This window comes from Antrostomus carolinensis, unplaced genomic scaffold, assembly GCF_000700745.2.
Source record: "Antrostomus carolinensis isolate BGI_N321 unplaced genomic scaffold, ASM70074v2 scaffold16451, whole genome shotgun sequence".
Lineage (NCBI taxonomy): Eukaryota > Metazoa > Chordata > Aves > Caprimulgiformes > Caprimulgidae > Antrostomus > Antrostomus carolinensis.
The window spans coordinates 109,970-131,942 of NW_010292173.1; the positions used below are offsets into that span (position 1 = coordinate 109,970).

General features: G+C 44.5%; 1 protein-coding gene across 1 annotated transcript in view; it reads left to right on the plus strand.

Moving 5' to 3' along the window:
- Nucleotides 1-260: 260 nt before the first annotated feature.
- LOC104531849 (calpain-13) overlaps nucleotides 261-21,973 on the plus strand; it is a gene marked incomplete at its 3' end in the record, with an annotated part of 35,967 nt that continues 14,254 nt past the window's right edge. Inside the window, exons 1-4 of the mRNA XM_029087190.1 lie at nucleotides 261-344; nucleotides 7,373-7,621; nucleotides 17,827-17,896; nucleotides 18,755-18,873. Of these exons, the coding sequence (XP_028943023.1) occupies nucleotides 261-344; nucleotides 7,373-7,621; nucleotides 17,827-17,896; nucleotides 18,755-18,873 (522 nt within the window). The remainder of the gene's footprint in view (nucleotides 345-7,372; nucleotides 7,622-17,826; nucleotides 17,897-18,754; nucleotides 18,874-21,973) is intronic.

The following is a 21,973-nucleotide window of genomic DNA, read 5'->3' on the forward strand; positions in this document are numbered from 1 at the left end:
CACTAGCAGAAAACAACCCTGTTCTCCCAACACACAGCCCTGTGCTTTTCACTCCAGCACCTCTTTTTTTTTTTTTTCTTTTTTTTTTCTTTTTTCTTTTTTTCTTTTTTCTTTTTTTTCTTTTTTTTTTCTTTTTTTCCCCCCCTTCTTCTTCCTTGCAGGATTTCACAAACACTTAGGAGAGCAAATAATCCAAAGGCTCATTACTGTGCATAAATCCTGTTGCCTTATGGGTTTCCTTCTCTGGAGCCACTGTGAAAATGGACACATCAATACAGCCTTCTGCAGAAAAGCTGACAATCTTAAAATGGTGTCATGCTGTAATAACTGAAATCTCCTGCCAGGCTGGTGATGGTGCTTTCTAATCAACTTTGCAATGAATATTTCTTAAATCATGTTAATCCACCATTTAAGCAGAGATATCAGTTCCAGACAATGAATCACCATACCTGGAGGGGAATATACCTGCCGTCCCCAGAGAAGAGACGATTAACAGCACGCGTGCTGTCAGATGTGCTAGCAGCACTGGCATTTATCACCTATCCTGGCTTTTGGCTTGGACAGAGATAATTTTCTTCTTAGTAGCTAAAATAGCACCGGGTTTTGGTTTCAGTATTCACGCTCACGTTTTCAATTGTCACTGGAAGTCAAAAGACTTTCTAGCCTCCCTATATTTTGCTACTCTGCAGGTGCCAAGGACTGGGGGGGTGGGTGGGGACATAGTAAAATTGGCATTTGGATATGCCAATGGGAGATTCCGTATCATTTGACGTCATGTTCACTGTATTAATGAGGGTCTCTTGGGCTCTCTCTCTTCTGGGATTGTGATTTCAGTTTTGGGATTGTCGCCCTCCCAGGATTGTTATCTGGGAACAGGACGGGTTTGGTCGGCAGGTGGTGAGGAATTGCACTGTGCATCACTCACTTGTATGTTCTATTATTACCATTATTATTGGCATTATTATTTTAAGTTTTCTTTTATTTCTGTTATTAAATTGTTCTTATCTCAACCTACAAGTCTCCTTACCTTTACTCATCCAATTCTCTCCCCTATTCCCTGGGGAATTCCTTGGCAGCCATTTGATGTATGGCTTCCAGCCAAATTAAACTACCATTGTCTTTTTTTGGCATCCCCCGTGGGGCTCGAGGAGTTGAGATAACAACAGATCTGAACAGAAGGTGTTTTAACAAATTGTTATGATATTAGTTTAATAGTCACTGATCACAATGTTGATTGATTTAATTTTAGATACGTTAGTAGAGCTGTGGGTTATGACTCCTTACTTGTTCCTTGCTATACTGGCTATTAACTCCAAATACCTGAATATGGGTATCGCTCAGTTGTACTGTTTAGTAATGCTTATGAGAATAATCTGGGATTTGTATGTAGTATTTCCACCATCTTTGTACTTTCGGGGTTATATTCTAGATATTATTAATAATTACACTTACTACTTTTTCTCTCCTGGGAGAGACAATTTATGAAGGGGACAGCTTCCAACAATTTCCCCTTCTCTCCTGGGCCAAGCGCAAGAGTGTTTGAAAGTTTTAAATATTCTTGGGATTGTCAAACCATCTTGTTTCTACTGCTGGGTTTCCTGAGCATAGTTAAAGTCTCGTTTAAGATGAGAAAACTATTTAGAAATATCACCCAGAGACTGACCTTCACAATAGACACCGCAAGTACTCAAACTTCTGAGACAGACACTGTGGCTACTCCAAGACTCACAACAAGAACAGTAGATATTCAGACCTTGAAAACAGGCACTCCAGCTACTTACATCCCAGCAACAAGAACTGTTGCTACGCAGACCCCCCAAAAAGGCACTGCTGCTACTCAGACCCCTGAAAAAAGGCACTGCTGCTACTCAGACCCAGGCGACAAGCACTGTGGCTACCCTGATCCCTGTGACATGCACTGCGGATACTCAGGCTCCAATAACAAATACTGCAGCTACTCAGATCTTGGTGATGAGTGATGAATTGGAGCTAAAGGATCAGCCAGTGCCAGTAATAATTGCCCCCATACAGAAGAAGAAGTATATAAAAAAAAAATCAGTTGGCTTTGTGATAGATAAAGATGAACCAGGGTCATCATGGGAACAGGAGGAAGATGCAGAACCAGAGGTAATCACCCAATCTTTATTCCTGAGTGAGCTGCAAGATATGCAAGAAGATTATAGCCATCATCCAGGCGAGCAAATTCTTACCTAGCCGCTCTGATGCGGAGATACTGGGGCCAGTAGCCTGGAATGGGAGGGTAGGGAAGCTAGGCAGCTGGGTTCTCTTGCCAGGGAAGGGGGCACTGATAAAGCAATTGTTAAAAAGACACAAGCCCTCAGCCTCTGGAGGATACTTCTGTCAAGCATGAGGGAAATGTCAATGTCCTGCCAGGCTGTGCCTGGATCCAGGGTGATTGCTGCATTTCCTGGTGGTGTCAGGAGGAAAACAGATAATGTGAAATTGTGGGAGGTGCAAACAAATAATGTTTTCTTAAAAGGATAACCATGACTGAAGCCACAGTTAGCCACAAGAGACTATCAGCTGGCATAGGTTGATAGACAGTTCATTGTGGATGGCTAGTAGAAGTACATATGTGTATTTCCACGGTATGGTATCTGTACGAAACTATTATGCCTGATTCAGATTGCTTGCTTTTGGCCCTGAACTTGACTTCAACCTGGTTACGTTTACTTAAGGCGTGGCGAAAAGCTGCCCTATAAAAGAGAACGGAGGTAGTGCCAGCCTGTCTGTCACTCTGTTGGCGTTGGCTGGAGAGTTACACTGGAGGCATTGCAGGTAAAGCATCACTTTGCTGTTTTACTTAGTACAAGATGAAGCAGGTGAAATACAAGTAATAATGCTGGAAAAGCACCACAGACACATTGAGAGGGATTTGTCTTGGGAAGACAGAATAAATTAGAGTCCCTGTCTTTAATGTTACCTGGAGGGAAAGAAAAGATGAATTTGCCATCCTTAGAAAGAGCCTTACAGTAAAATGGTAAGTTGTCAGAAGTAATTGGATCAAGTGGGAGTGGAGATCCTAAGAGAAGGAGGATTCTATAGTTACTGCATGCTGCTGTTAAATGAGGTAGAAAAAAGGTATCTGGAACTGTCCTATGCTATGTATGCAAAATGAGGAGAAAATTGACTTAATAAATAGCCAGAAGGGAGTACTTCACAGAGTGTTTGGAGCAGAAGGCCACGCGAGATGCCACTGGCAAAGTAATCTCCTGGAGGGTTGCCAAAGTTCCTGGCTTTGGTTTTGATTTTCTGAGGTACCCAAGGCTTTCACGCATTGTATGTACAAGGAGCCGTTGTCTGTCTGGGGTTTCAGATGCTCGAGTTCAGGTCCCTGCTTTGCCTCTGCAGTTAGCTGTCACTGGGCAAGCTGCTGAAATGCAGTACTCTCTCATTTGTGTTTTCTCTGAATGTAAGGAAAGCTAATAAACTCATGCTTTCCTTCGTTATAAGACAATTCTGGAACTGACTCCTCGATGTTTTTACAAGGCTCCAAATTCACGAATGACAGGATCTTAGAGGGAATGAATGCTTGCGTCACTGTAGTGTATACTGAATATTATGGGTGGGATGAAATGTATGTTGATAGTTTGGACTGTTTGAGAGAGAGCAGGTTAAGAAGGGTGGATGGCTTTTTGGCTTTTCTAGTAGTGCCTGAGAAAATTCAGCTGCTTTTCCTCAAGTACAGAAACCCAGTTGAGCCAAGATGTAATGGAACTGTTTTGAGAAAATTGGTGGAGAGAAGGTGGATAGTTCAGCTATGAAATAGACACATGTTTCTAATTGCCCGTTTCCACTTTCTACTCAGTAAAAAAATATCAGAAGCCATTGAAGGAAATTATGTCTGTACTCTGACATAAATCTTTATGCAAAGTGTAATTAGCTGTCAGTAGCATTTGCCATCGTTGAGTACCTGATTATAATAGTTGCTTGACATCTTCCATGAATGAGTGCTGGAGTGAGACAAGACACACCCTTTGCTGCTGGCTTTTAAGCTGTTTAATGCAGAAAATGGTGGGTGCTTGGGGTTCCCAGGTTAGTTTTTGTGGAGGTCACCAAACCTTTTGCTCTGATATCCTCAGAGACTCCCCTTTCCTTCCCATCCCTTCCAGCTCTCACACCTGATCTCTTTTTCTCCTTCTCTCTATAGCTTTTCTACTGCTCCCCTTCCCTCCCCATTTGACCCTCACTCTGAGACAGATAGCAAGAGGAAGGATCTCTCTCTGCTGAGAAGGAAGAGAGTCCAAAAAAGAGCAGTAGAATGGGTGTGATTCCTTTCTCCATTTCAGATAAGTAAATATGTTGGAGGAGATCCCAGGACTAAGTGTTTAACCCCTTCTGAATAATAATTTCCTTCCTTAATTGAGAGTCAGTCTCTTGTTTTTTCTCCAGTGTTTCACAATATGTCTGAACCAGCTTTTACAAGTGTTTGAAATCCCTCCCTCTCTCCCTGTGTCTTGTGGCAGGGAGCAGTCCAAGGGCAGCACCTCTGAGACCCATTGCATTGTAATTTTGTCCCTTTAAAGTCTTTCTGCCTCTGAGTTCAGTAACAGTAAGAAGCTTCCCAGCCAGGCAGGCAATATTCTGCTTTAAAAGCTGTTGTGATCTTTGCTGTTGCTGATGCACCCTTGAGAGCCAACCTGTGGCCAGGGCTCAGGATGCTGCTCTGAAAGAGGTGGCCAGCTGCTGTGGAGAGGACAATGCTGGCCAGGTGCATGTGATCCCATGGGCTGCCTGTGCAGTGGAGTGGATGGATGTAGAGCTTATGTATCTGTGCATGTGTGCCCCAAGACACAGCGCTGATGAAGTTATTCCTGCAAGGGAAAAGTAGTCAAGTGTACTATTTTCTTCAGTCTGGTCGCTAATTAATTGCGGATACGTTAAACAACGTAATTAAACACACTCTCACACATGCTAAAAACTCTTGTTCTCTGTCAGAAGAGAGGGAACGCGTGTCAGACCCAGCCTTCAAGCTCTGTTAGTTTTAATTCGAGTCTTGGAATTAGTAATCAGTTTTGCTGGAACACTGTTGCAATGAATAGATCTTAGCACGCATGGGGCCTGGGCACAGTTTCAAATGAGTATTTGTTAAGAAGAAGCCATTCTATTGTCGTGTTATGGTACATTACATGAGATTTATTTCCATTGTATTAAAAAATGAAGCCCAAGGGGAATGTTCTCTCTTCTTGTTGGCCAAGGGTGATTTCTGAATTCCGTCTAATTTTTTTGTGAGCCTTTTAATTAAAACAAGGAAATTAAAAACTCCTTATTTCTCTAGGCTATTACAATGCCAGGAGGCCAAGTGACTTGAAGCACCAAGAAAGGTGATGACACTAAATAAAAAGTGTGTGTGTGTGGGAGGGTTGTATCACACCTTCAGTGTGGCTGGTCTGTGTTTTTCACATGTGTGAATGGTTCACAATAAAAATTTGAGGCTTTGCTCTTACTGAAGCCATCTGCTCTCTTTGTACCGTACCAGAAATATATCAGATCTACAGATAACTTTGTTTGGTAGGAAAAGAGCTCTTTCATCTACTATTTAAAAAAAAAAAAAAGGCAATGGCATCCAGTGGCTTGAAACTGAAAATAAGTGACTTCAGGCTGGAAATTAGCACAGTGAAGTTAATTAATATAGGAGTGGCTTTCTCAGGGTACCTGGTGGGTTTTCCAGTGCGAATTTATGAGAAGGAACATCTTAAGTGGAAACCAGGAGCTAGGTGCAGGAATTGCTCGATCAAGTGCAGTGGCATATGTCATGCAGGAAGCCAGAGAAGGTGATCACAGTGATTCTCCTTTACCTTAAAAGTCTGCTAATTGCAGGGCTTCATCAGATGCTTCTCTTTTCATAAGGAGAGAGATGAAAGGGAAATTATAGCTCAGGACAGTAAAGCTTTGGTTTTGTGAGGGCAAGTGCAAATGAAGGGTGAGAGTTGGCAGGGATTATATTTTGACCCAGCAAAATGTAATTTTGCATGCCAAAAGGTGCTGGAGGAACCAGGAGGCAAGGCAGGCTGAACAGCCTTCCTGCTACTTCTCTGAACTCCACAGCAGAGCTTTTTAGCTGAAGGAAGATCCCCGGGAGATGGTGCATATGTGTGCATCTCTGTACATCCATGAGGCTCTGGGGAGTGCACCTGAAAGCCTCTACTCTGGTTAGATGGAACAAATTGCTCTTTTAAAGCTCTGGTGCCACAGTCTGTTCAAACACGCAAGGTTTTCTACCTTCCTGTGCCCTTCCCCTACTCATGTCCCAAAAGTCCTCTCACTCCACAGTCCAGCGTCTCCATGGACACAGTGCACTGCCTCCCTTTGGAACAAAAGTAGATCTTTGATGGCAAGAGTCCTGGTGTGCTCTTTGATGACTGTAAAGGGGACAGAGTCCACAATAGGAGATCTTATCTCCTGCATCCTCCCCTAGCTGTGCCAGCAGATGTATTAGCAGGTCTGTGCATTCCAGGGTTTCACTGTGTGGGTGAAATGTTTACTTTTCCTAACTGAATTGCTCCTTTCCTTTAGACATGTTAACAAAGAGGGTTTCAAACATGCTCTAGACTGGAATAACTACAGATGCCGTGCAATGAGTGCCCAGTTTAAGTATGAATCTACAATTCAGATCTGTTTAAACACTGGCCTCCAAATGAACTACTGAGTCAAAAAACCCCAGACCTTGGTGCACACTCATGTGAGTACGTAGTGCAGGTGGAATTCGGGTCTGGATGTTGCAGTTTGGTCCAATCTCAGCCCCGTACCTTCAGGGAGTCCGGTGGAGCATCTGTGTAAGCTGGTAGGAAGCCACCACCCCTAATCTGTCTGGGGTCTTTGGAGCAGATCCCAAGGAAAGACAAGTCTCTGCCTTCTTTACAACTTACAGAGAGCGACCGTCAAATGCTCACTTGTGGAAATGAAATAAATAGCTCTGCAGATGCTTGGGCATAGGTGTGATCCATGGCCAGAAGAGTCCTGGGTACCTCCCTCCTGACACCTTCCTCCTCTGTGTCTGCAGCTCCTGCTCCATCCCCTACACTCACTTGTGTTGCAGATGTACCTCAATGCTAACACAGCAGCTCGCTAACAGCTTTGCTCTCTGTCCTCAGGGAAGACTCAAAATTGAATTTGTAGCAGTGACAGCACTGGTTTAAGATAAACCAGTTGGGATTTGACGACTACTAAAAACGTTCCCCGGGCATTTCCAGCTAATAAGTATTTTGTCACTGTGACTGCCCTCAGCTTTGCAAGCTGCTGCTCCACAATCCTCTTGGGGAGGGGGAGGGAGGTGTTTGTTTTCCCACGTACTCCTAAGGCACCACTTTGAATCAGGAAACTAATGTCAGTCCATGTCTCTCTCTCACAGGAAAAGGGCACCATGCTCGCGCCTGGCTCTGCTCTGACGTTGGAGCAGGGCTGGCAAACAACAGGGGCAACGGGAAGCCTCCAGAACCTGAAGAAATTTAATAACCAGGACTTCAACCACCTGCGAGCCTTGTGCCTGAGCCAAGGACTGCTTTTTGAGGATGCTACCTTCCCCGCTCACATCAGCTCCATTGGTCCCAACCTGCTCCCAGAGGATAAGCTGCGGCAAATACAATGGAGGAGGCCACCTGTGAGTTCCATCAGCCAGGGTGTTTTGTAGTCCAGCTGCTGAATGGGAGGGCTGATGGACAGGGGCTAAAGGCCTTCACCTTGGGGAAGGAGATCTGTGCTAAGCAGGGAAGTAGACCCCAAGGGGAACACTGGGAGCCCCACACTGCAAGGAAGGATCCTTGCTGTGGAATGTGCGGAGGGAAGATAACCTCCATAAAATTAGTGATTTAACTGGGTATGTTTTTGTGGGAAATTTGTTTCCACCTGTGAACCTGACTAGAACTAGTGTTCCCACTTTGATCTGCTTCTAGAGGACTTTGTGCAAACCTGGAAAGCTGTCAAATTCTATTAAAGATTTCTAATTTCTCGACTCCAAGCCACTAATTCAGCAATACTTATCTTAAAGTAACTGGGACAAGGCATGAGGTGAAGTACGTTTGCCTGCTGATTCCCAGTTGCCATTTAACAGGCAGTTGTCATCATCTGGTGTATGGATGTTTAAACTGGGAGGTGGGATCACACACTCAGCTCTTTTATTGTAGAACCTAATTCAGGGAATCTTTCCATGGTCAGACTGTGCTGTACAGCACTGCTGTGTACCATTTGCTGCTGGTGCAGTTACTGGGTTAGCCACACGCTGCCCTTGTACTGGGTTTTGCTGAGCAGGCTACTGGTACCTGGGGCCTTTGGCTTCCCTGGGCTGGAGCAAACCAGTTCATCTCCCTTCAGGCAGCCCCCCGGGTTGTGGAGACAGTAACTGTGAGACTGCAGATGGGACAAGACAACTAGAAAAGATTTATTTGGATGGTAGATGCAAGTAGGGCAATGAGGATACGCTGGAGCTTGGCTAGGAGGTGGCCTTGGCATAGCAACAGCACCAGCTCCTGCCAGCATGGACACTGAAAGCCATGGCTCACGGAAGGGAAGCAGGCTAGCCCAGGGAGCCTGTGTAGCTGCTGAGCATGGATGCCCAAATGGAAAGGTGGGAAGCCCCAGCCCTAGTGTAAAAAGAATTTGATGTGGTAATGTATCAAATGGAGCAGAAGCTACAGCCTGGACACCAAGAGGGCTGTGGCTGCAGTGTTGTGGTGATAGGAATGGGGCCCGAGGCTTGAACTTCTCACTGCCCACTGCTGCAGCAGGGCCTGAAAGTGTCAGAGAAATTGTGTGTGCAGAGGTATAGGCACTTCCAGTCTGAGTTGATGCTTTATCACATGGCTTGGTAGGTGTGGAGGTGCTGAGTGCAGATGTCTGGGTGTCCTCTGTGGAGCTGCTAGGAAGGGATCATTGTCCTCTGCAGAAGCAGCTCCTACTGCTGGCTGAACATCTGGGCTTCTCCTCAGGCAGCCTTTCTTCAAATCCGGGTCCAGTGAGAATGCAGCTGGTGCTGTGTTTTTTACACCAGCACTCTTCTTGCAGGTTTGTAGCACAGGTTTGTAGCAGGTGGAGATAATCTCTCTTTAAATAGGGGTTATAGAAGAAGAGTAACTAAAAAAATGTGAAGGAGAGGAGTTAGTTGCCACCGTTTCCAGACTGAGAAAGACAAGGATACAATAAATAATTATTACACTCACAGAAGACAAACATGTATATTAGAAAGGACTCTCAGGATCATTTTAAATATGAATAAACTGGAATGAAATGTTATGATACAGTTCTGTTAAGTACTAACCACCCTGGTGTTTCTGTGGTTTGGGAAGAGCAGAGAATCGTAGGATTTCAAAAGCATACAAACTGACTCAGAAACCCAAATACCACTAATTTTGAGACAGTGTAGTGTGGGATGAACATCTATCTTACTCAAATATCCTGAGTTATTTCATGTGCAGAGGGACTGACATACCTTGCCAAAACTAGAACCTGCTGCTGCTAGTGATTGAAGTTTGTCAGGTGAGGCACATTTTGGAGAACCCCCTTCTATTTTGCTGAATCTGAAATTTCTACCTATATCCATTTCCCAACCAGCCAGGCTTTGTCCTGCTAGACAAGATGGAAGATGAAGGTCAATGGTGCCAGCTGCCTGGGGAGCCCAACTGAAAGTTCTCAAATGTTACCACAAGACTGATTTTGTGTCATGGCGATATCAAAGCGTGACCTCTGTCTCCTGGCAGAATGATGCAGGGGCAGAAGAAGTTGCTAAATAGCAGTGGTTGCTTTTCATTTATAGAGCTGCAGATGTTTTGAGACAAAGGTGAGGAAGCAAATAAAACTGTATTTGCATTTCAAATGACCTGAAAGGCCAGTGCTGTGTCCAATTGCCCTTAGGAGTTGGTCCCCAGGGAGGAAGAGGGAAGGCTGCAGTGTTAGGAGTAGCAGTGACCCAAACCTGAAGTTTTCCAGTTGGGCATCTTTCACTCATGGAAATGTTCAGAAACTCTTTGTTCTTAGGTCATTGCAATGCTAACTGTAGGGATACATGATCCCAGGTGCTAACTAAACTGCTCAGCAAAGACATACCTATATTTTCCCCAAGGGAGACTGTTGTCTACCTGAATATGTGTCCCAGAGACTGAACATAGTTTCATCCTGCCGACAGGCCACAACCAATATAACCTGTGTCTATCTTTTTCTCAGCCTCCACCATTAGCTCCCTCTGACATTAAAAAAATTTGGCTGGAAATGTACCTATGACAAAACTGGCATCTTGGTCCTAATAACCTCTTAGCCTCCATTTTCTGAGTCATATAGTATCTAGTTATTTAAGTGGTAGATAGCAATTATAACAGCTGTCATTGTTCCAGATCCAATTGAGCAGTTGAGCAACATGCTGTTTCTATTTTACCTTGTACATTGTCAAGAGAATTGCCAATTACATTCAGAGTTTGGAGTCTTCGTATCTGGGGGTGATGTATAAAGTAGAGAGAAAACAGCTTGATTTTCAGACAGCAATAGTCAGTGCTGACAGTGAGAAACAACTTATTTTGACTTGTAAAGTGAGCTGGTTTAATATGGGAGTCCCTGAAGGGGGAGGTGGATCAGGAGTATCCAGACAACATTTGAAATGTCATTTTTCCTAACTGTGCAGTAGTTGCAGTTTTCCATCCGATGGGCACTGCTCTAGGCTGTGTTTTCATCCCCAGGCCCTCAGTCTATGTCCATTGAGACGCGTGCAGTTTGTAACAGAGATTTTGCATGTGGTACTTCAAGCACTATTAGAGGTGGGACTGGAGGTACCAAATACAGCAGGAGCTCTGCAATTAACTGGGCTTTTGGTTCACCCACAGTTTTGAGAAATGGAAGAGAAGTTCTATTTTAGACAACAAAATATTTTCTATAGCTGGGCTTTTCTAAAGATCAATCAAGGAGACATTCTCCTTGAAGAATTGTGTCAGATTTAAAAAACTGAGATGCTCCTTTAAAAATATTCAGAACAATTTTTTTTTTTTGTTTTGTTTTTTTGTTCAATGCTTTTCCTTCACACAAGCAGTTGAGTGGAACAGAGGAAGTAATGAAATGATTTGCTGTTGCTGAATACACGTTTTTAATCAATTAATGTTTAGGCTAAAGATTTCACTCTGTTCTGATCATGATGCATAATACCATACAGATGCGAAAAGAAACTGAATTAGGATGATCCAGATGATGTAAATTGTGGTGGTACTGAATTCTGAGTGCTTTATTTTTGACAACATTTGTTATACGTTCAAGCATTTTTGAAGGGAGAGGTTACCACACGTGCAGCAGTGCCTTGGCCATGTACCAGGGATAGTGCTTGATGTGGTGCCCATTATAAACTTTAAGAATAGTCCCTGATCTTCAGTGCTTATGCTTTAAAAGGCTAAAATGAGCAGAGAGTGAAGCTGCTGAAGGTTTTTCTGAAGGGCCTTCAAGGTTACAAACTACCGATCCCACAGCTACTTACCCTTTGACTCTTGGGGACCCTGTAGCTACCTCATAGGGTGAGAGATTGCTGAGCAAGAGCTGGTGTAGGAGGGGCTGTCCCCTATTTTTTAACATAGGCTGTAACTTGAGAGTGGGGCAACCAGAAGAGAGGGAAAAGCTGCAAGGTGGCCAATGGAGGTTTGAGGGTCAGCATGAGAGAAATCCCTGAGTGCCTCTGATGTGACTTGTAGGAGAGTGCATGGTGAAAGGACTGTCTGAAATAGCCAATGTGGTTTTTCCTCTGCATCATCACAGTCTGTTCGTAGCATCATGGCACAGACTCCTTGGATATTTGCCTCATGGGTCTGGTGTCAGGGGAAGAGAAGAGTAGGGTCTAAAAGAAGTCCTTGGGTACAAGCCACAGAAAGAGGCTGCTTTAATGCGAACTGGAACAAGGGAGATGCCTTGTTCCCTTAACAGAGACTCAGGAAACTGTGCTACTGCATCAAAAAACATTGGGGAAAAAGATACAGTTGGAGTTAATGCTTGTTTGCTGGGAGAAGTGATTTGCCATTTGATTCAGTAGTTTTGCAAAAGGGCTTGCTTACATATTTTTTTTTTGTCTCCTCTCTTCCTCTGTCCCTTCCCAAAGCGAACGTTACCTTCTTTCAGCAACAGAGTGCCTGTCATGATTCTGCACTGCTTTTGGTGATTGGTTGTTTATTGTCATTTTATTTAATTCCCAGAAATTTCCAGGAATTAACATCAACATTGAGGAATTTTGAAGCTAGGAGCTGACTAAACCAAAATGAACCATTTAAAAAAAATCATTTTGAAGTTAGGATCTTTCCAGACAGATAAGCTGAGCCGGAGTTCCTGCTGCATCAGACTTGGACTGTCTGTAGCTGGAGAGGAGAAAGGTTTTATTCAGGCAAGAAATCAGACAACAGTTTGACGTTAACCTAAAAACTTAGCTCCGGTAGCACAGGGGAAAAATGAAGAAAAACCTACCAAAAAAAAAAAAAAAAAAAAAATGTGGGTTGTCACATAAGCTGCTTTAATAAAGCGAGTTATGGGAAATGTGTGGTGATGAGGGATAGTGCTGTCCTGCAGTACCTGCAGGTCTGTCACCATGGGGCCGTTCTCTGGCATCAGCCAAAGCCGCTTGCCAGCTGCTCATGGTGGAGTTTGCAGCTTCAGTATTTCCCAGGGGCTACAAGATCCTCGGATCCTGTTCAGTATTTCTCCTTGATGAAAATCAAAATCAATTCACCTTATTTTGGAGTGTGCGTGTGCAATCAGTGTAATTGAACGGGAGCAGCATTTCCAGGCTGCCATTGTCTCAGCCCTTGCCTACTCAGCTGATTACATCTGACCTCAACTTCAGAGTTGGTATCTTCGGGCTGAGGAAGCTGCAGTGCGTCACCAGTTATTGCATCTGTCTTTCTGCAGAGACGTTCGACGAGGAGGGTTTATTCCCATCATATCTCTAACTCTGTTGCTTATGGAAAGGGCTGGTTGTGTGGGGGAATGCTTGCACTGCGGGTTGAGGGGAAAGCAGCACTCCTATGATGATCTATTGACTCACCTGCTTCCCCTTTTCTCAGGCTGAGGAGTCAGTCAGCAGGATTTTATATGGCTGTGGTGGCCACAGGGGGATAGTTGGTAACGCCATGCCACTTTGAAAACTTGTACTGAACAGTCTGAGTGGGAGATTTCAAGACCTCTAAGGAGGGTAGACAGTGCTACTTCCCCTTTTTACCTCCTTTGTGTTTACCTCCTTTGTTTGCAGTTGTCATTTGTTTTTTAGCACTGAGCCACAGAAAGCAAATAGGTTGCAGGTATAATCTGAGCCGGTTTCTGTTTCTGCTGGTTGTTGGACACCAGTCTGTTCTCCAGCAGGACTTTACTCTCATGCTTGTGGGCTCCCCACCTGTGCAGTGTCTGAGGACCTCATTCCTCTGTTGTGAGAAAGAAGTGGAGCAGAGGAGGGGTTTCTTTAAGCAACTGAAGCATTTGTGTTGAAAACAGATAATTAAGAACTGAGCTCTTCTGCTGTAAAGCAGGGAATTGAGTTCTGGTGGTGCCAGCAAACCCCTTGAGATTAGCCTGTTTTTTCCTGTCTAAAAAAATGCCAAAGAAAAGCAGAGTATGAGTTTAAAAAAGAAAAAAAAATTAGGCAGATTCAAGGAAACAGATTCCTGATTCCCACGAGATCTAATAAACACAAAACTGTGGATAGAGCCTCCAGCCTAGGAAGTCCTTTAGCACCAAAGTGGTGGAGAGTGGGAGGATGTATGCAGAAGGAACATTAGTTTCCGCTTTCTTGGTTATCCTGCTCCTCTCTCTCCAAGCTGTTGGAGACAAGGCATTGCAACAGGCAGAACTTTGGTGTGACCCAACACAGCTTATCCTTTTTTCTGTCCTCCCTCCTTATTCCAACTGGCTTATTTCTGTGTTAGCTATTCTGTGGAGGTTTCCTGTAGTTATGGGATGTATGACAGTGATGTGCCTGACCCCTCCTCAGTGCACTGCTAGGCAATGCCCTCAGCCCAGGGAACTGCAATACTGTATTTGCTTCTTAATGCAGACCAATAGTATTACAGGCACAGCAGTGATGCTGAATTAAGATTTATCCAGCTGAGAACAGCGTTTGGCTTTCAATCAATAGCAGCCCTTTTGTTTTTCTTATTGGTATGTGTTGAACAGGGAGCACTGTGGCTCACAATGGCATGACATGTCAAGCAGGTGGAGCTGGAGAAGGGGAAAGGGGAAGATGCGGCGCTGTGGCAGGAACAGAAGTGGGGCTGGGATTTTACTGTAGGGTTAAGGTGAATTGATCAGCAGACAACTCTGCAAAAAGTGATCTCCTGCCTCTTAACCCTCAGTGGCCTTGTGCCTGCACTCAGGATCACGTTGGGACAGTGGGGAACTCTGTGGGAAGGTGGCCACAGCCAGACCACCATTCTGAGAAGCAGCCTGCTGTGAGACTGACTTGTGCTGCTTATGAAATCACACATCAGGCTTCCAGTTTTCCACAAAATGTCTGTGTCCTTTGCATATGTCTGCATGTGGCCGACATTTACGTTACTCACCTCCAGCTTCTTCTGGGGACTTGTTCTTCCCTAAAAATTTTGAGCTATTATAAAAAGAAATTTAGAGATAAATGCATGTACAAGGCACTGTTCTTCCCTCTCAAATTATTTCTCCATCTTTCCTTTTGGATAAGCAGTACTTCTGTGGTAAGACCATAATCTAGAGGATGGACTGGTTTGAACCTGAACTGCTTTTTTATTTTGAATGCATAATGAAGTCTTCAGTGGTCCAGTGAAAGCATGAGATGATAACTTTGTCCTGGGGAAATGTGTTCAGGCAGAGCACTTGACTTGCAGCACATATGGTTGCCTTCACTGCTGGACTCGTAGATGCTCTGAGAAGAGACCACGTGCCTCCTTGTGCTCCCTCTTCTTTCCCCCTCCAGCTAAAACTGAGAAGTCTCAGTGAAAATGCCACAAAGCCTCATAACTTCTCAGTGAAACAGGGCACTGCTTCTGGACAGACTTATAGTTAAATCTGTGGTTTCTCTATTTGTCATGCAGTTTGAGCACTAGCAAATAGTGAGGCTTGCATGTTTTGTGTAGTGGTAACTTGGTGCATAGCTGTGTTTTGCAATACATGATAGGATGATAGTGTCTGGTGTTTTATGACTACTGTATTATTGCCTTTGCAGGAAGAGGAGCTAATTGAAGACTTCCTTTCCTTCCGGTTGAGAAGGCTCAGATTTCCAAAGCACTGCACTTATCATAATTATGTCCTCTCTAAGATCTTTCAGAAACCTTCTGTGTAGTTCAGGCTCCACACAGCATCCTTCAAGGAAACAGCCATTCCACCACTGACTTCAGAGGTCTCGCTCTTCCAGGCCTCTTCTGAGGATCTGCTCTTGCAATTCCCTACCACCGCCTGCTCCTGCCTTTGCTTCAGCTTCTGCTTGTCCCTTGCCCCACAGCCAACACTGTACAAAGAGCCTGTGCTCCGTGCAGTGCATCCTTTTGAAGTGTGCCCATGCTGCCTCTTTTCTTTGAGCCTGCAGAATGGTGGCTACACTCCGAAGCACAAATCCCATTAAAACCTGCCCTGCCATTTCTGACCACACTGCCCGCAGCAAGGACTGCTGCCTTTTCAGCCAGCGACACTGGTGTTGGCTCAATGGGAATTCACCTCGTATTTGCCTGTGGTTTCTGCAGAGGGGCAGCTGCTGAGCAGCCCCTTTTCCATGGCTAGTCACACACTCTCTGTTGCTTTCCAGTTATTGCCCCCCGAGTCTGTGGGGAGTACATCCCACTGGAAGCAGAGCTTCGTGTGTTGTGGGTGGGGGTTGTTTGTCTTCAGCTTTTGTTCTCTCCAATAGACACAAAATCTATGTCTGTATGCACAGTCAAAGCATGTTGGCTGGGGCTGACTTCAGATTGTGTCTTTTCTGGTTTTAGACAAAATTACTGGTGTCTCTCTGCAAAGAACCTGCTTAATGACTCAACTCATCCCTGTCTGCTTACTGGGGATTCAAACATCTTGGTGGGCAATAGGGTATTTGCTGAGGCATCTAATGGGCTGACTAGTTAGCTGGTACTAGTTGGCTGGTCTCCAAAACAGGCTAGGAGAATCCACAGTGCACTTACGAGCTTTATTGTCACAGCACAGAGCAGATCATCAGCACTTTGCTTGGGAAAGCCCGTAAGAGACACAGCTGCTTTCCCATTAGTTCCAGGCTTGTGTTTCTATATGGTGGTTACCCCCATGGCAGCTATGCACTGTAGCACATCCATCAGAGCTCCTCCACCCTGCCTGGGGCAACTAAGATTTCAACAGCTTCAGAAATGACGGGGGAACAAAAATACCCATTCATTTATGCTGTTGGTTTTCTGGGATGACTGTTGGCAAGTCAGACACACAGAAGGGCACAGGCCAAGTTCAGAGCCTTGTCATGCAAGTTACTCTTTCCTTCTTGTGAGAGGTTTGGAATTCACCCATGTGAGAGAGGCAAACTGCTGACAGGGAAATAGAGGCAGGGAGAAGATAAAGCTGGGACAGATGTAGAGGAGGAGGGAGAAGGGCTGAGAGCTGCTACTTCCCTGTATGATGATCAACCATTGCTGCTGGTGACCATACTTCATAGGCTTGCTCCCATGCTATGGGTAAATCTCTTTATCACAACTCCCCAAAGTCCTGGGATAGGCATGGATGGCTGTGTGTCAGCATCTGTCAAGGAAGAAGCCTGCCCAGGCTCCTTTCCCTGGAGTCAGCAGTGCTGTGGGAGCATGATTTGTCCGCCAGCGTGGAGCAGCGACGTTGTGTTGCATCTTCTCCTGACAGGGAAGCTTCTTAGAGGGGTTTGATCACCATGAAGCCATTTCAGAAAACTGACAGCGTTTGCTAATGCTGAGCTCACGCAACCATGCGAGTCACGAGTCACGTTGTGTGCTGGTCTCATTTTTGTGCAGCATGTCAAATCAATTGGGGAGAAGAAATGCCTGTTTAAGGAAGAGCTTCTGTATTATTTTTCTTACTCAGATGTTTTTTCACCCTTTTATCTCTTAATTTTCTTAGATGTGTGGTGACTTTTCTATTTAAGGCTGATTGCTCTTTCCAAACAGAGCCTTACCCAGTGGGATTGTACCAAGGATTACTCACAGGGGATGCTCGGGCCATTCCTACCTGAGTACTAAGATATCCCAGACCAACAGCAGACACAGGTGGGAGAATGGGTCACATTTCTATGTGTGAGGACAAGCTCTAAAGTGTTTCCTCTTTCACTGCCCAAGCAAGACTCTCAAGGATTGCAAGGAAAATTATCTGTGAATTAAAAATAAGTCAGCCAAGCCTGAGAGATTCTGCGGCTAGTGATTAAGCCCTCTTTCTATAGCTTCCTCAACAGAAGTGATGAAAAGCAGCCCAGGCTGATCTGTGTTAGTCCTGCACGGAAACACAAAAGGCTCGGAGTAAAACATTCCTAGATCCAGTGCTGAGCTGGGTGCTGACCCAGTACAGAACCTGCTCCACTTTGCTTGGAAACTTCTGTGTCTCTGCCCTACTGTCCCCCAGCAAACTGCATGATTTTGCAGCCAGGCTCAGAGCCCTTTCTGAAAGGTGTTGATAGAAACCCAAATGAAAACTCAGTGAGCACCCAGCCACAAGTCCCTATCCCTAGAAACAGCTGAGCAGACTAAAGAAGAGATACTTGAGTATCTCCTCTCATTTTGTTGGTGGCAGATAACAAAACATCAGGGCTCAAAAGAAACAGTTTTCTGTGGAAAAGGGAGGCAAGCAAGGGTCTTCAAGGGGCAGGAACGCACTGCTGGCAAAGACCGGGTACCCACGCTGCTCTTTGCATTTTCTTTCTTCCAGGAACTTCAAAGAAATCCTTATTTGATCCTGGATGGAGTTAGCAGATTTGATATCATGCAGGGAGAAATAGGTAAGGTCGTATTCCTGTTTTGGAAAAGATTGGCACAAAGCAATAACCTGTGATTGCTTTGCTATTGTTCTGACAGCTTAGTGGGAATATGTGGACCATGGTAGCTGCAGCAAACAATTAGTGCAGGTCAATCCAGACTCACACAAATTCACACACAACTTATTGCAGGTATTTAACAGGATTCCCAAATGCAACAGCTCTCATACCTGCTACTTATATATAGCACTTGCCCTCTGTATATAAGGACAAGCATAGAAAGGGGAAGGTCCAGCTGAGATCAGGCAGATACTTAAGGGTACAAGGGTCTAACACAGTTCTGGGGTAGAACAGCTCCGACATGTGTAGAACTGAATTTTCTTTTCATCCTGTCTCCATCTGATGACTCTCAGTGTTTTTTTTCTTATGAATATTTCTGTCTATCTTCTCTGATACTTACCCAGACATGTGTCTGCAACCCTGTATCAGTTCTATCTTTTTTTCTTCTGGCCTATAACCACATTTGTCTTTGGGAGCAGCTTTGCTTCCATATAGAAAGAAATGTCCTTCCATTCCTCACCCCACTGAGAGGTTTGAAGATTTGCTAACCATTCTAGACTAAAAGTCTCAACATGACCACAAAAGATAGGAGGAGCATAAAAGTAAAAAAGGATGGCTGAGTGGCATCAGGGTTCCCAGGGGGCATTGCTGATGAATACTGGGTAAGTGGTTCAGTGATTTGGGGAAGAAAAGGGAAACAGGAGAATGTTGGTTTCTTTTAAAAAGCTGATTCTTAGATTTTGAAGTTCACTCTCCTAAAGAAGTTAGTTACGGTCCACAACAGTAACTGACTGAATGCACTTGATTCTTCCCTTCCTCGAGGTGACTGCTGGATGCTGGCTGCCCTGGGCTCCCTGACACTGCAGAAGCGATTTTTGGAAAATGTTTTACCAAAGGATCAAGGATTCCAGGATGATTATGCTGGAATTTTTCATTTCCGGGTATGTATTCTCTGCTGTATTGGTACTGCTCGGGCTTAACTGGTTGAATTATGTAGGGATCCAAACTGCAGTCCCAGACCCTGACATCCTTGAATGCTTTGGTTCTTCAGTACTGACTCCTGGTTCAGAATTTTGCAGAAAATCACATTTTTTTCTAATGATTCCTTGTGCTCCAGGTGGTGCCATCACACTTCAGGGACTTCGAAGCCCTTTTCTGAAGGTTATGACTCCAGAGGTGTCAGCTGTTTAGATGGACCTGTGTACATAGATGTTTTAGGTGGCATTCTGGTGTCTGCTTTGATTTGGACAGTTTATTATGGCTGTCAGCACACCTGTGTTCTTTATCTACTTGGACTAATTTTCTCTTTCCCCCTATACTTCACCTTGCCCTTTTAGCTCATGGAAATGACTTGAAATTACAAATCCTTGGAGACAGATGGGAGGAACGGGCTTTTGATATTTTGAAAAGAGATTTGTTTTGGAGAGAGAAGTAAGGATCTTTAGTAAATCTCACTTGCTACCAACTCTCGAAAGTCTCTGAATCTCCGAGGAGGATGAGTGGGATAGTAAGTGGCAGGCCCTGCTTGCTTGTATCTGAGTTGACCAAATATCTTGTGGGATTAGAAGCACCTGCAGTACACTATTAAGCTCCAGAAGCTAAACTGGACGTAGAGAGAATCAGTAGATACTCAGCCATCATTCCCTTTTTTCACAAATCTATTTTGTTATATGCAGCTCAGTACCAAGTGAAGAGCTCTGGCAGTGAGACTTGTTTGAGCCCCTGGAGCTCTCATGGTGCAGCACCAGGAGGATTATCCCATGGGCAGTCTAAATTTTGCTCTGTTCCTTTGCTCCTCGGAATACCAGATGTTTCTGTCTTGGCCCGTTTCCAGCATGCAGAGGTGCACTGTATGAGATAAACCAGCTAAAGGGACATTGGTAAGCTTAAAACACATTAAAAGGATGGAAGCTAGATTGTCTTTCATGAGAGCTTTGAAAAGATTAGTTAGGAGCAATCCTTAAATCTTAAGCAGTGTAAATACCTTACACTATTTGAAAATGTTTTTCCTGTCATCTCATCTGCAAATCAATGCAAGTGTTTCTGGGTTTCCTTGAGCAATAAACCCCTGAGAAAGCTACTCTGAATGGAAATGCTTCTCGGCAATGCCTTTCAATTATTCTATCAAAGATATTTTACTGCCATCCACAGGCTAAGCCACCAGTCCCCAGTTCAGTGAAGAATTGCAAACAAGGCATATCATATGCTAATATAAAAATTTTAACTTATAACTCTTTTTACCTTTTTGGATCTGGAGCATGTTGCCTCTCAGGAATACAAAGGACTGCTCCAGTCTTCCTATACAACACTGGCTGTTAAGCTGCAAAAGTTAAGGGTGTTAAGCACTTCATCACCTGTAGCCAGGATGGGTGACATTTTTATCTAGGGAATAATTACAGTGATGTTATTTCACCAGGAATTTAGTTAGTCCCATGTTTGTACAGGAATCACTTTCTCTGCCACAGAAGCACTGATGCCTGTGAGGCAGGGTATGCCATGTGTTGTGACAGTGAGCAGCAGCAGCTCAGACTGGGAAAAAACAGAAATATTCTGCAGGGACTACAGACAGTTATGGCCCAGTACATCAACTCAAAACAGGGGGGATCTGCCCTAAGCATCAATGTCCTTGTTCTCTGGAGGAAACTGATGAAGTCTTTAAAAGCCTTAAGTGGTCAAGACTTCAGTTTCAGGACGCATCCAAAAGGTGCCTTCTAACACTACGCAAAAGAGAATGGTTGAAAAGCACAGGATTTTCACCTCGCTCACTTCCAGAACTGGATTTCTCTAAGATCCCTGTCAAGGGAGGGAAAAAAGGAGGCAAAATAATCACACAGTATTCCCTCTCCAACCAGTAGCACCCTGGGCATGTTGTTGTCATCTTGCAACTGTCCATTTGTTTTTCTTCCTCTTCCAAGCCCAGGAAAATAAAGTCCTGATTTAAAAGTCTCACCACAAATGTGGAAGGGAAGAACTTCCCTCTTTGCGGCCAGCCTAAATTGGGTTTGTTCATTTCATTTACTGTTATGTTCCCAGATGCAGTACTTTAAATCCTGAGAGTATAAAGACATTTCATTAAGCTAGACTCTCAAGCCAAAAAGTGAAGGCATTGGCCCTCTCTGGAGGCATATGGGAGAGAATGGCTTCTCCTTACCACTCTTGCGCTTCCAGAACATCCTAGGACTTTCTGTGAGGTTTCTTATTCCCATTGTGGCTTTTCGTGTCTTTGTGAGCTCAGTTGAGACCACAATCTGAAAGTCTGCAGCAGAACAAAGCAGCTCCCTTTATCTAGCTGATGAAAAATAGTGCTGGGTTCAGAATGCCTCCAAGCTTGAGCTCCCTACCAAAGATGGCTAGGTAACTTGGCTTTTGGGAGAATGTCACTCAGTGGGCTTGAACTGTATTAATTCCCCACAGCCAGTTCCATATTGTTTTCCTTGTTTAGCTGTTGTGTTTGCACATGAAGCACCATGGGGGTGTGGCTGGATGCCACACCTTTTCTCCATACAGACCTGCTGCCAGGTGTTGACTGGTGACAGGAAGGCATTTTAGGTGAGATGGATAGCTCCTTTCATACTGTCCTTTTGCCTGTCCCTCTTTTGGGACAGGACAGCCAGTGGCAGGCTTTTCCTCAAACCACATCCTGCCAAAATCAAGCAGAAGCCTCAAACCACTCCTGGAGCTCCAGTTTGGAGAGTCCAACTCTGCCACCTCCTGCCACCACTAATGTAGGAAGTGAGAGGCTGGGGTGAGGCAAAATATATATAGGATCAAACCTGCTTTCAACTTGGCAGTCTGTAAGCTGCTTTGCTACTGGGCAGATCTGGTCTTGTGCTTTTCTAACAGAACAGCTCATTTTGGGTTTTTTCATTGACCAAAGCTGTTGAAATAACATCACACTGGACTAAATCTATTGCTGGCATACTGCCAGTGGAGTCCTTAGCATTACTGCAAATAAGAGCTTGGCCTCTTATGATTGCGAATCATGCTAAGCTACATTAATCTGCTAATGACTGTGGAAATGGCTCCTTTAGTTCATCCCCA